The following is a 13,494-nucleotide window of genomic DNA, read 5'->3' as shown; positions in this document are numbered from 1 at the left end:
ATCTCCTGAGTAAATTGGGAGGTGGGGATCTCAGGAGAGGATAGAAGGGTAGAGGGAGTAAGAGAGGAGAGTGGAGAATAATATATAGATCAATAAAAACAATTTTAAAAAGATCACCACTGTAAGGGAGGAGAGACCTGAATGCACACTCTGTGAATTATGACTCAAGAAAGCAAGAAGTTTGGAAGAAAAGGGTGTGCCAAGGGCACCCTGGGCTTGCTCCTGCTCTTCCTTTATCAAGAGGACAATTCCCAAGTATTCATTCCACCCATTTGTGGGAATATCACAGTGCACACCTCCTTAGAAAAGCAGCCATGACTTTCGTAGCTTTCCGTTCTTTGCTCTCTGTCCCACACCTACACTGGGCCTGTGACTCCAAGGACAGTAAACATGTGACCCCAGGATTGAGGTGATAGTTGCTGGTATCAGGATAATTAGGTTCTGAAGCTATGTTGTGCCTTGCAATGAGACCAAAAAAGGAACGCACATCACAGAAGAGCGTTTGCCCCACCTTCTGAACCCTGGTTCCTATCAGTTCTGCTTATCACAGCTCTCCTGCAACTTTGCCCTGCCCACCAAGCTCCCGCCTATAAATATTGGGGTTCAAATAACTGTCTAGACAGAGACCACAAATTCTGCTTCCTGCACACAGTGTATCCCATAGCAGCACAGACTCAGGCCTCAGAGCTGATCATGCCGTTGGACACACTTCCTGGTTGGCTGAACGCTGTAGCCTGTGGGCTTCTGTTTCTTCTCCATGTGCAGGGTGAGACTCCTTATATGGGTGGTGGGGGCCAGAGTTGCCAATTTTGGCAGAGGCAGAGGCTGAGGCTGTGGTAGGGAAGGTAGCAAGGGAGGAGGAGCAGGCAGAGATGACAGAGTGGAAAAGTGGCCCTTGTAGCCCAGAGAGTCAGTGATGTCTGAGGACAGTCAATAGTACAGAGGGCTACTCTGCCAAGCCCTGGGCCTGAAAGTCAGAGGGAAGTGTGTTGGGGACAGAGAGGCAGATGGGCCATGTCCCCTTTCTGTATAGGGTTGTACCTGTGACTGTAGCTCTTACTGACCCACGGGCAATAATAAAATTAATTACACCTTCCTACTATCATTGAACTCTTAATGGGTCACCCTCTTGAACAGAAAAGCATCACGGTATACTCCAAACAATCCTGGGAAATTTTCCTGGTCCTCAGTCATATAGTTCTCCAGCCCTACTCAGTTGCCCAACTGAGAGGCTCATGTTCCCTTTCCCATTTTCTGACCTTTGGAAAAGGTACAACTTGGAGTCCGAGGCAAAGGGCATATGTGCTCTGTGTCTGCCAGAAAGTCTTCAGGCTTATGAAAAGATGAGCCAGGAGGGTACTGTGCCCGGGGTCAGTATGCAGCCCTGAGGCCTCCTACCCAAAAGTGTCCAAGCCTGAGTCATGCTGACCTCCTGCTAGGCCTCTTCAATCAGATTTACCCTAAGGAGGCCATAAGGACTTCACACTGTGACTCTTCCCTGCTGTTGTCCAGGTTCTGAGATATCACCGGGGACTCCTGGATGGGAAGATCTGCCCAACTCACTCTTGGTTTATTTGAACATTCTCTTTGGATCCTGGGTTCAGAATCACTGATAACCATAAGAGGGCACAGAGTTGTGAACCACCCAGGCCAGGCTCATCCATGGGAGAGCAAGATAGGTGTGATCTGGTGTAATGGCACACACCTGTAAATGGTGTTTTAGATGAGGCAGAGAAGGTAGAAGACTTTTCAGATGCAAGCCAGCCTGGGCTACACGACAAGAACCTGTCTGGTGGGGTGGTAAATGTAGAAATGTTAAAACAGAATACCACAGCAATTTCGGCATCGGTAATAATCAGGATGAGGTGGACATCTGGAAGTAAACTTGGTCAGCAATGCTTACCATAGCAAAGTCAGGAATTTAAAGCATCACATAATCGGTCGGATGGCAACCCAATCAATGGTGACTTTTGGTTTTAAATATGACATAGGTGACATTAGCTGATTTAATTACAGGGAATTTTCTACTATTATATTTTTTTACTTTTCATGGGTCCCCTTTTTGCACATACAGCCGTTATAAAGACACAGTAACTCTTGAGAAGGCTACACGTATAATGAGAGATGTATTATCCTTTCCCCACATGCCACTCAAAATCAGACTCTCTACTTAGCTGGGTGGTGGTGGCGCATGCCTATAAGCCCAGCATTTGGGAGGCAGAGGCAGGTGAATCTCTGTGAGCTCAAGGCCAACCTGGTCTACAAAGCAAGTTCCAGGACAGTCAGAGCTTTTACACCAAGAAACCTTGTCTAGAAAAACCAGAAAAAAAAAGAGAGAAAAAGGAATCTCTGCTTAATAAACTTCAATTGTTTCATTTTAAAATGAAAAAGGAAAATGTATGCGTAGTTTTTTATCTTTAACATATTTGTCACATCCCTTTCTGGGATGTTTTCCTGCCTCCTGACTGAAAGTACACTCACTCCAATATGTGGGACTCCATGGAGAGCTTCTCTTGGGGGTGAAGCATCCTAGCTGTAACCTGACTCTTAGCAAACCCATTTCAGCAGGTTTTGCCTGTTGCTGTAGCAGTGACAGATTCTAGTGGCCCAAGGCCTGAGTGATCTATATGGACATATATGGCATGTGGCATAGTATCCTGTAGAGAGCATGTTGCTGGAGATAGGAATGAGTTTTCAGCACTGGAAAGATGGTGGCAAATTGCCCTCTGGTCCCTGAGAGTGGCTGCTGCCCTTGGCTACTTGTTACCCACACCAAGTAGCATTGAACATGCAATCCACATTTATCACGTGTGGAAGATTTTTACTTTTTATGGAAATAGGGCAGGTCTGCCAAGTTCTGCCACACTGGAATATGGTGCTGTGGAGACAAGTTGCCAGGGAGGTGGGTACCTGGAAAAGGCTGAATTGAGGATAGCAAGAAAGAAGTAACATCCATAGTGTGAAGGTAGATGGTTGGGCAAACCCAAACTTGATACCGTATGTCACTTACAGGTGAAGACTCAGCCAGCCCCATCAGGACTACCCACACAGGACAGGTGCGGGGGAGTCTTGTCCACTTGAATGGCACCAAAGAGGGAGTCTACATCTTCCTGGGAATTCCCTTTGCCAAGCCACCTCTAGGAGAGCTGAGATTTGCACCTCCTGAGCCTCCCGAACCATGGACTGGTGTGAGGGATGGCACCACCTACCCAGCCAGGTAAGTCCTCCTGAGACCCAGAAAATGCCAGGTCCTGAAATGGGCAGCAGCTCAGAACTCTGGGCCAGACTGCAGTGCTTTCTCCATCTCCTCCCCCATTGCGTTCTCTCTGTGATGGGATATGCTGCAGATGCCAGAGAAAGGCCAAAGTGATGACGGCTCCTTAGCAAATCACACTGCACAATCACTGGACCAACCTATAGGTGTCCAGGAAGCATTGGCCAAGAGGCAATTCCCTGAGAGTCTGGATATGAGGTGAAGGATGTCCCAGCACCCTGTTTATTAATGCAGCACCTATATGGGTACAGGACCCAATACCCAGGCCTTGGAGAGTACAAAAAGAAATGGTGTTATTACACACACCAATGGTTTTCACAGAAGTTCATGGAGATATCAGTATCCCATCATCAGGAAGAGTAGGATCCAAAGACCCATCTGGCAGCCTCACTAGAATTTTGAGCTCCTTATCAGTTTCCCAAAGTCTGTGACCTTTACCTTAGTTGGAAGAGATTTCGGAGTTGGATCTCATGTTATCAGGACATCATGGGGCCAGAAAGAGGGGTTTTGGTGGCTGAGAGCAAATATGAACTAAGAGTCTGTTTTTAATACTGCACATCTCTTAGAATAACTGTCCTTGTCTCCAGGTGTCTACAAAATTCTGATACAGTGAATGCAGAAAGTCTGGCAATGATGAAACTGAGCGTGCCTTCCATCTCTATGTCTGAGGACTGCCTGTATCTCAATATCTACACACCAGCTCATGCCCGTGAGGGCTCCAAACTGCCTGTGAGTGGCAAGCCATACTTAGTTCTGGGATGGGCATTTCTTTGGGATGATTGGAAGGGGCAAATTCAGTGTGAGACCCTGATGAAAAGCCTTCCCTGTCAGGTGTCCAGGAATCCTTCTCTGCCATGGCATGCAGCTGAACCCTAGGTATAGGACACAGAGACCTAAACACTCTGGGAAGTCAGTGGCTATGGCTCCATGATCAACTCAGGTTTCACACCACCTACCAGAGGCCTGAGAGCTACATCCTGAGCTCTTGCAAATTTACTGGAATGGGCTCTCCATTGTGTCAATGATGTTTTTCTTGTTTTGAGAAACGGTCTCTCTATATAACCCTGGCTGGCCTAGAACTCACCATGTAGACAAGGCTGGCCTCAAACTCATAGAGATCTTTGATCTCTGCCTCCAGAGGTATGGTAATTTTTTAATTGAAAATAGATTCTCTCATATATTAACTCTTCTTTGAAAGTCTGGTAAAATTCTATGATAAAAACCATCTGGCCCTGGGCTTTTTTTTTTAGTTGGGAAACTTTTAATGACTACTTCTATTTCACTGGGGGGTTATAGGAATACTTAAGTTGTTTATCTGATCATGATTTAACTTTGGTAAGTGATAACTATTGAGAAAATTATCCATTTCTTTTAGATTTTCTAATTTAGTGGAGTACAGGTTTTGAAAGTATATCCTTATGAGTCTCAGGATTTCCTTGGTGTCTGTTGTTATGGCCCCCTTTTCACTTTTATTCATTTGGTTATTCTGATTTTATTAATTTGGATATTCTTGCTCTGTCTTTTAGTTAGTTTGGATAAAGTTTGTCCATTTTGTTGATTTTCTCAAAAAAAAACCCAACTATTTATTTCATTGGTTCTTTGTACTGTTCTCTATGTATTTTATTGATTTCTGCAGTTTGATTATCTCCTGCTCTCTCTTCCTCTTAGGTGCGCTTACTTCTTTTTGTTCTAGAACTTTCAGGTGTGCTGTTAAGTTGCTAGTGTGAGCGCTCTCCAATTTCTTTTAATGCTGTGAACTTTAAGCACCATCTTCATTGTGCCCATAAGTTTGAGTGCGCTGTGTATTCATTTTCATGAATTCTAGAAAGCCTTTAATTTCTTTCTTTATTTCTGTCTCAACCCATTTTTCATTCAGTAAGGAGTGGCTCAGTTTCTGTGAGTTTGTAAGCTTTCTGTTGTTTCTGTTCTTGTTGATATCCTGCTTTGGTTTGCAGTTGTCTGATAGGATGCAGGGAATTGCCTCAATTTTCTTGTTTCTGTTGAGATTTGCTTTGTGACCAAATATATGGTTAATTTTGAAAAATTTTCTGTGAGGTGCTGAGAAGAAGGTAGATTCTTTTGCATTTGGGTGGAATGTTCTGTAAACATCTGTTAGATTAATTTGGCTGACAAAGTCAGATAGCTCTAGTACTTCTCTGTTTAGTTTCTGTCTGAATGACCTGTCATTGGTGAGAGTGGGGTATTGAAGTCTCCCACTATCGGTGTGTAAGGGTCAAGATGTGATTTAAGGTCTAATAGTGTTTCTTTTACAAAAATAGGTGCTCTTGTGTTTGGGATAGATGTTAAGAATTGAAATGTCATCTTGGTGTATTTTTTCTTGTGATGAATATGTAGTATCCTTCCACACCTCTTTTCATTAATTTTATTAGATATTAAAATGCCTACACCAGTTTGCATGTTAGGTTTGTTTGATTAGAATATCTTTTTCCGACCCTTTACCCTGAGCTAATGTCTACCCCTGATATTGAGGTGTATTTCTTGTATGCAGCAGGATTAATCCTATGTTTGTAACCATCTGTTAATCTGTGTCTTTTTATTGGGAAATTGAGTCGATTGATATTGAGAGATACCAATGATCAATGGTTGTTAATTCCTGTTATTTTGTTGTTATTGTTGTTGTTGTTGGTGGTGGTGGTGGTGGTGGTGTGTATGTGCTTCCATTATTTGGGTTTTGCTGGTGTGAGATTATTTATTTCCTATGTTTCCATGTGTATAATTAACCTTAGTTTAGAGTTTTCCTTCTAGTACCTTCTTTAGGGCTAATTTGTATACAGATATTGTTCATATTTGATTTTATCATGGAATGTCTTAAGGTGATTGAAAGTTTTGCTGGGTATAGTAATCTTGGCTGGCACCTGTGGTCTCTTAGAGTCTGTAGCACTTCTATCCAAGACCTTCTGTCTTTTAGAGTCTCCAATGAGAAGTCAGGTGTAAGTCTAATAGGTCTACCTTATATGTTACTTGGTGTTTCTCCCTTGAAGCTTTTAATATTCTTCATTTGCTCTGTATATTTAGTGTTTTGATTATTATGTACTGAGGGGACTTTTCTGGTCCAATCTACTTGGTATTCTGTATGCTTCTTGTAACTATATAGGCATTTCCTTCTTTAAGTTAGGAAGATTTTCTTCTATGGTTTAGTTGAAGATATTTTCTAGACCTTTGAACTATTTGGTATTCTCCTTCCTTTATTCCTATTATTCATAGATTTGTTCTTTTCACAGTGTCCCAGATTTCTTGGATGCTTTGTGTCAAAATTTTTCAGATTTACATTTTCTATGGCCAATGTATTCATTTCTTTTATTGTATCTTCAAAGTTGGAGATTCTCTCTTCCATCTCTTGTATTCTGTTGGTGAAGTTTACCTCTGTAGTTCTTGCTCACATTCCTAAACTTTTCACTTCCAGGATTCCCTCAGTTTGTGTTTTCTTTATTGTTTCTATAACCATTTTCAGGTCTTGAACAATTTTATTTGTTTCCTTCAATTGTCTTTATTTTCTTTGCTTTCTTTAAGGGATTTATTCATTTGCTCTTTCAGGACCTCTTTCATCTTCATATTAAGGTCTTTTCTTCAGCTCTGTTGGAATATTTAGAACCTGCTGTGGTAGGATAGCTGGGTTCTGCTGGAGACACATTGCCCTGGCTGTTATTTATTGTGTTCTTATGCTGGCATCTAGGTATCTGGGTTTGGGTTGGTTATAGGTCTAGGTGTTGACTTCTGGGTTTCTCTTTGTTTGGTGGGTGTTTTGATACTTAATTTCTGTTTCCTCTCTGGATTTTTAGAAAGTGTGCTGCCTTCTCAGTAGGTGTGTTCCCTGGAAATGCTGGGGGTAGAGGGTCTGTTGCAGTGCAAGGGATGACCCTGAGAATTGGGTCTGGGGGAACAGAGAGTGGGGAAGGTCCACAGGCAGCCTACCTGGTTCCAGAGCTCTGGTATTAAAGGTATACATCACCATGACCAGCTCTGTGCCAATGATTTTTTGTTAATAATCAGGAGAGTCACTGATGAATATACCCCTTTTCATTTTATTTCACAGGCATCTGAGAGTAGGGGATGTTATTACTCCAGATTTAGAGCCATTGATTCAGGCTTGGGTCCTTAGAGAAGCAGAGAGATTAGCAAGTATCCTGATGGTACTAGAGCCCTGTCTGTGGTCCAGGTGAGGATGTCCTGAGGAGTTTTGTCTGTGTGTCTAAGTACACTGAGACAAAGCATTAGGTAAACTAGAAGACACCCCAGGTGGAGCTTGAGCTGGGTGGGAACCTCTGGCATCTGACTTGATTTCCACAGGTAATGGTGTGGATCCATGGTGGTGCACTGGTTTCGGGTATGGCTTCTGCATACGATGGATCCATGCTGGCAGCCAGGGAGGATGTGGTGGTGGTCACTATCCAGTACCGCCTGGGTGTCCTGGGCTTCTTCAGGTGAGTCTGGAGACAGCCTGCACTGTGCAGTAGGGGATGAAGAGAAATAAGACAGCCCTGTGATTCCTTCTCTGCGTCTTCACAGCACTGGAGACCAGCATGCCAGAGGCAACTGGGGCTACCTGGACCAAGTGGCCGCCCTGCGCTGGGTCAGGAAGAACATCGCCCACTTTGGAGGCAACCCTTACCTTGTCACCATCTTTGGAGAGTCTGCAGGTGGCACAAGTGTGTCTTCACAGGTTGTGTCCCCCATGTCTAAAGGACTCTTCCACAGAGCCATCATGGAGAGTGGGGTGACCCTGCTGCCTGACCTTATCTCTAACACCTCTGAAGTGATCTACACAGTGAGTCACTTCAGCCATTGATGATCCTGCAGCCTCAGACTCCACCCTCTGATACTCTGGGAGTTTTCTTAATTGGGGAAACAAGGAGCATGGGAACTAGCTTCTTTCAGTACTTTCTGAGAGATTTGAGATTTAGAATCCACTTCTCTCTATACAGGCAGGGTGTAAGAACCATGCATAAGTACCTTGTAGTGTCCATCATGTTCAGAAACATATGGGATATAGATATGGCTCAGTAGGTAAAAACATAAGGACCGAGTTCAAATTCCCCCAGAAACCACAAAAAGCTGCATGCGGCAACAGTGTGTGATCCTGGTATTCATAGGATGAGATAGGAGGCAGAGACCAGAAAATCCCTGAAATGTCACAAATAAGATAGACTCTTGTTAGAAGGAATAAATAATAAAAGATCATCTCTCAAACAAGATGGGAAGTGAGGACTAGCAACCAAATGTTGTCTTCGAATCTTTGCACGGAAACCATGGTACAGGCATTCCTGAAGTCACACACGCTCATGGACAAACACAAGTAGCTTATTTTTTAAAGTGTTTAGGCAAAATGACCCCTCTGGCTGTCACATCTGAGCGACAAGAAAATGGGAATTTCATAATGACTCCATTTCACCAGCAAAAAGTGCGATGTGATATTTGGGCACAATGCCAATCAATTGGGATTGGGAAAACTCCTCTACTTGCCTGAAAGGATGGATCAACTCCTGCCTGATCCCTTTACAGAAAGTGGCCAGCTTATCTGGTTGTGAGACTGCGAACTCAGAGACCCTGGTGCACTGTCTGAGAAACAAGAGTGAAGAGGAGATTCTGGCTATTAACAAGGTTGGGAGAGTCGTGTGACTTGGAGGACCTCGTCAGTGAGATGTGGGAGAGTCAGTCCTTACTACTCCAAACAAATTACCTTTGCTCCATGGTTTGGCATCTTCTTAATCACGTGTGTAAAATAAATACCAAATATCCTAATATATATAGAATCTCTGTCAGCGGTGGAAAATCATCCTGAGACAATTAAATGGGGGCAGGGGTAATGGTTAGGGTTTCTCAGTGGACATCAGAATTGACCTTCATCACTGACCTTGCATGTCCCTCAGGTCGTCGCTACTGTCTCTGCTGTGGTAGATGGGAAGTTCCTACCCAGGCATCCCCAAGAGTTGTTGACTGCTGTGGATTTTCACCCTGTCCCCAGCATCATTGGAGTCAACAATGACGAGTATGGCTGGCTTCTCCCTTTGGTGAGGCACAGTTCCAATTCTCTGAAAATCTGGGGACTCATAAGGTGAGCAGAGGAAACTTGATCCATATCATCCCACCTTATACTGAAAACTGTCCTCTCTCTCCCAGGTCATGGGCACTGATCAAACAATAAAGGGCATAACCAGAGAGACCCTGCCGGCTATCCTGAAGAACACAACAACACAGATGGTAAGCCACCTTGAGTACTGCCTCCAATAGACAGAGCCACTATGTATCCTTCTCAGACAACATCTTCTACAAACAAAGATCTCTGTGTGTGTGTGGTTCGTGGATGGCTCACCTCAGAACCTATGCCTTTCCCTCTACACCATGTCTTATCCCTGGCCACATTCTCCACACTGAGGCTGCTGTCTATAAAAACAAGAACCTGCCTAAACTCATTCTTCCTGATTCTCTGCTGTAGATGATACCTCCTGAGTGTAGTGACCTGCTAATGGAAGAGTATATGGGGGACACTGAAGATGCCCAGACCCTCCAAATACAGTACAAGGAAATGATGGCAGACTTCATGTTTGTAATCCCTGCACTCCAAGTAGCAAAGTTTCAACGTGAGTACATCTGTGATGAGGCCTAGTTGGGAGGATCTCAGAGCCATGGGTCCCAGATAAGCTTAATAGTGTCCAGGTCCCCGCTCATATCTGGATCACATCTCTGGTACCAAACTCCCGAGGACCATTACATCGGTATTTCTTCATTCTAGTGTAAGAGAGTGGAGTGACATCCAGATACAGACAAGGAAACAGGTTGCTGATACTCCATTGATTTGCCAAACCTACTCAGCTGGGAAGGCCAGGGTCACTGCTTAGCCAAAGGCTTTCCAGTAACTAGTGCTCCAGCCTGGGGCCACCTACTTGACAATTATTATTTTTTATTGATTTTTATTGAGCTCTACATTTTTCTCTGTTCCCCTCCTCTTTAATCCTCTCCCAAGGTCCCCATGCTCCCAATTTACTCAGAAGATCTTGCAACTTGACAATTATTACACCATAAATCTTTATAGGGACATATCTTATCACTAAGGGTTAGGCAGGAAAGTTACAGGTGTGAGAATACTATGTAACCATGTGTCCATACCTCTAGGCTTCCGTGCCCCTGTCTATTTTTATGAATTCTGTCATGTGCCCAGCTACGTCAAAGATACAAGGCCACCCCATGTGAAAGTTGATCATGGCGATGAGCTTGCCTTTGTTTTTGGGTCCTCGCCCTTGGACATAAAACGTGAGTCTTTCTTGTGTTTCATGAGCTTGATGGGGTCATAGGTGGGTACCTGATGGGTAACTGAGCTCTCTGTCCAGCTGAGAAAATCAAGGCTCTTGGAGAGGACATAATCAAGTAAGCACCTTTTCCATCCTCAAAAAGTTATACTCAGATTAGAATCTGGTCCCTACCAAATATAATATATTGCCTTAGTTACTTTTCAATTGCTGCGATGAGATACTATGATAAAGTCAGCTTATAAAAGAAAGAGTTTATTGGGACTTACAGGTTCAAAGGGTTAGTTAGAGTCTATGACCATCAAGGATGGGAGATTAGCAACATGCAGGCAGGCAAGGCACTGGAAGAGTAGCTAACTAAAGCTTACATTCTGATCTACAAACACAAGGCAGAGAGAGAGCTAACCGGACCTGACTGGACTTTTAAACCTCAAAGCTAACTTCCAGTGATACACCTCCTCCAACAAGGCCATACCTCCTAATTCTTCCCAAACAATTCCACTAACTGGGGACCAAGAATTCAAATATATGAGTTTACAGGATTTGAGCCACCACATCTATGTTAGATGGAATGAGGACACACTAAACTGAACCTGGAGGCATTCAATAAGAGGTGTTCGTGGCTCTTGGATCCTTGGTGGTGAAATGGGGAGGGAAAGAGGCCTAGAGTTCAAGAAAGGTCAGGCTACAGGAAGGATGGTGATTGCAGAGCATAAATAGGCAGCTGCATGGGGTGGCTGGGACCTGAACCTCTGTCTTCCCCATAGCTACAGCTGTCTTCACTGAGGAGGAGAAGCTGCTGAGCAGGAAAATGATGAAGTACTGGACCAACTTTGCACGACATGGGTGAGAGCACACCCCTCCCTCAACCTCCTCAATGGTCAGTCCCTACTTAGGGTTCCATTGGTGGTTGATGACCTCATTAGCATGCATGAATAACTCATCACATGATAGAGTCCTCCTCACCCCAGGGCACACTTAGGTACATCGTACATATTGGTTACTGGTCACACTGCAGTGAACTGACAGGAGCTATGATATTGTTCTTTAGATTTTGCCTCTGAGAGGGAGACCCAAAATTGTCCAGGTAGTCTTGCCCCACATGGAGCAGACACTAGTAGGTGACTCTTGTATCCCTGTATTAGGACACGTGCCCCATCAGCCCTCTCACCTATTGGCCTAACTAATCTACTACCCTGACACAAATTGGGGGGTCACAAATTGTTTGAGCATGACCTTACCATTCCCTGCTGGGTGGCATATCCACAGGAACCCCAACAGCAAGGGTCTACCCTACTGGCCCAAGATGGACAATGAGCAGTACCTGAAGCTGGACATCCACCCTTCTGTGGGCCGAGCCCTGAAGGCCAGAAGGCTAAAGTTCTGGACCCAGACTCTGCCTAAGAAGATCCAGGAGCTAAAGGGGTCTCAGAATAATCACAAGGAGTAGTACCCTGTGAGAGGAATGGTGCGAAAGGCTGAATACACATGGGGTCAGCCTAACCTTCTTAGAGAATCCCGGTTAGAGTCTAACAGTCACATCACCATCCCTTACCTCTCCAATTGTCCATTCGGTCTGCATGTACGACAAACCCTTGGTGTGTCACTCGTTCCTCAACATGCTGGGACACCTTGTATGAGACTCAGTGAATGCTCCCATGACTGTAGATGTGTGACCCCTAGGTGCCCCAATCTTCTTTCACTGTCCCCTGGGACAAGGCCCTTTCCTTCCCTTCCTTTCTTCGTCTGCTCACATCCCCTCTCCTCTTCTCCAAGCCCCAGACAGTCTTCAAATAAAAGAGGAGCTTGGGAAATATTTATTATATGGGAGTGGACTGTGTCAAAATCCTATGTTCTCTCAGCAAGTCTCATGCTTCTTATTTGTAAGTGGCCAATAAAGAAACCTAATAGTCAAAGTCCTACCTATTGTTTTTATGTATTCAGTCAGGTTATTGTTCCAATATTTCACAAATTGCAAGCTGAGCTCTTTAATAGGTATCTGTGGGCCCTGCTATTCAGAGACCTAAACAGAAAGATTACATGATTCCCTCAGAATCAGGTCATCCTGAGCAACATAGTAAGCCCAACATCTCTAAACAAATTATAATCTGCATAACATACAAATACCAAAAAAAAATTTATACATGTTTATAAGCCAAGAAATCCAAGGTCAAATGTCATCAGATTTGCTCTGTGGTGAAAGTTAGGCCTCTGGCTCAAAAGATTTCACATTGCATCCTCGTTGGATAGAACCAGCAAACAATGACACTCTTGGACCTTCCCAGAGTCGTAACTCTTAATAGCATTGGATCAGAAATTAGATTTCAGCAAATAAACTTGGTTTTCAGACCATAGCTCATAAAGGTCTCTGACATCAGCCACAAAGGATGCCAACTGATGAGAAAAAAATCCCTACATATTTTCCCTGTATATGAAATTTTACAAATGCCTGCAGAAGCAGAACTAGGCATGATCATGGGATTTTCCATCTGGGTCGGGAGTAAGGGAGTTGATCAGAACTACATGGGTTTCTCAGTGCCCCATTTTCTGAAGTTTGCTCTTTGGATCAGGAGTTCTGCAGGCAGTGTGAAGCCCACCCTTGCTTGAGTCTGTCACCTCTGTGAAAATGTTTGTCCAATGAGTGTGTCCTGAAAATGTGATGGCATCAGAAGAGACTCTTGCCCCTGGTACCCTGAGCAAGCTTCTCCTTGTATGGAGGTGTCTTCCTGCCCTTTATGGATGCTCTAGAAACCTCTTGACTTCCTGGTCATCTCTAATTTTCTTGATAGTCCATGTTACTGATTTCCTTAAATGTTTCAACCCCAGCAGTACAATGTCTCTTGCAGTTTGACCCTTACAAAGGTGCCAAATTCTGCTCTGTCTGTACTTTTGCTTCCCCAAAACACTTTCTCTGTCATTAAGGAGTGGTGAGTGCCTCATGTCCTGCAGGCCCTA

General features: G+C 44.1%; 1 protein-coding gene across 1 annotated transcript; it reads left to right on the top strand.

Annotated features, from left to right (window-relative positions):
* The first annotated feature begins 646 nt into the window (after positions 1-646).
* On the top strand, positions 647-12,263 carry LOC119801821 (pyrethroid hydrolase Ces2e-like). Its single transcript, XM_038312500.1, has 12 exons — positions 647-766; positions 3,013-3,217; positions 3,862-4,003; positions 7,583-7,716; positions 7,802-8,060; positions 8,795-8,893; positions 9,163-9,303; positions 9,413-9,493; positions 9,729-9,873; positions 10,406-10,543; positions 11,307-11,385; positions 11,809-12,263. Exons 1-12 carry the CDS (start codon positions 694-696, stop codon positions 11,987-11,989), a joined length of 1,677 nt encoding a protein of 558 aa, XP_038168428.1. The 5' UTR covers positions 647-693; the 3' UTR covers positions 11,990-12,263.
* Positions 12,264-13,494: the final 1,231 nt, after the last annotated feature.

This window comes from Arvicola amphibius, chromosome 15 (assembly GCF_903992535.2).
Source record: "Arvicola amphibius chromosome 15, mArvAmp1.2, whole genome shotgun sequence".
Taxonomy (NCBI): domain Eukaryota; kingdom Metazoa; phylum Chordata; class Mammalia; order Rodentia; family Cricetidae; genus Arvicola; species Arvicola amphibius.
This window is presented reverse-complemented; position numbering and strand designations above follow the sequence as displayed.

Excerpts from the sequence above, each read along its gene's own strand:
- LOC119801821 (XM_038312500.1), top strand. The coding sequence starts at position 694 with ATGCCGTTGGACACACTTCCTGGTTGGCTGAACGCTGTAGCCTGTGGG. Across the intron at positions 767-3,012 it reads GTTTCTTCTCCATGTGCAGG|GTGAAGACTCAGCCAGCCCC; the intron begins GTGAGACTCCTT and ends TGTCACTTACAG. Across the intron at positions 3,218-3,861 it reads GGCACCACCTACCCAGCCAG|GTGTCTACAAAATTCTGATA; the intron begins GTAAGTCCTCCT and ends CCTTGTCTCCAG.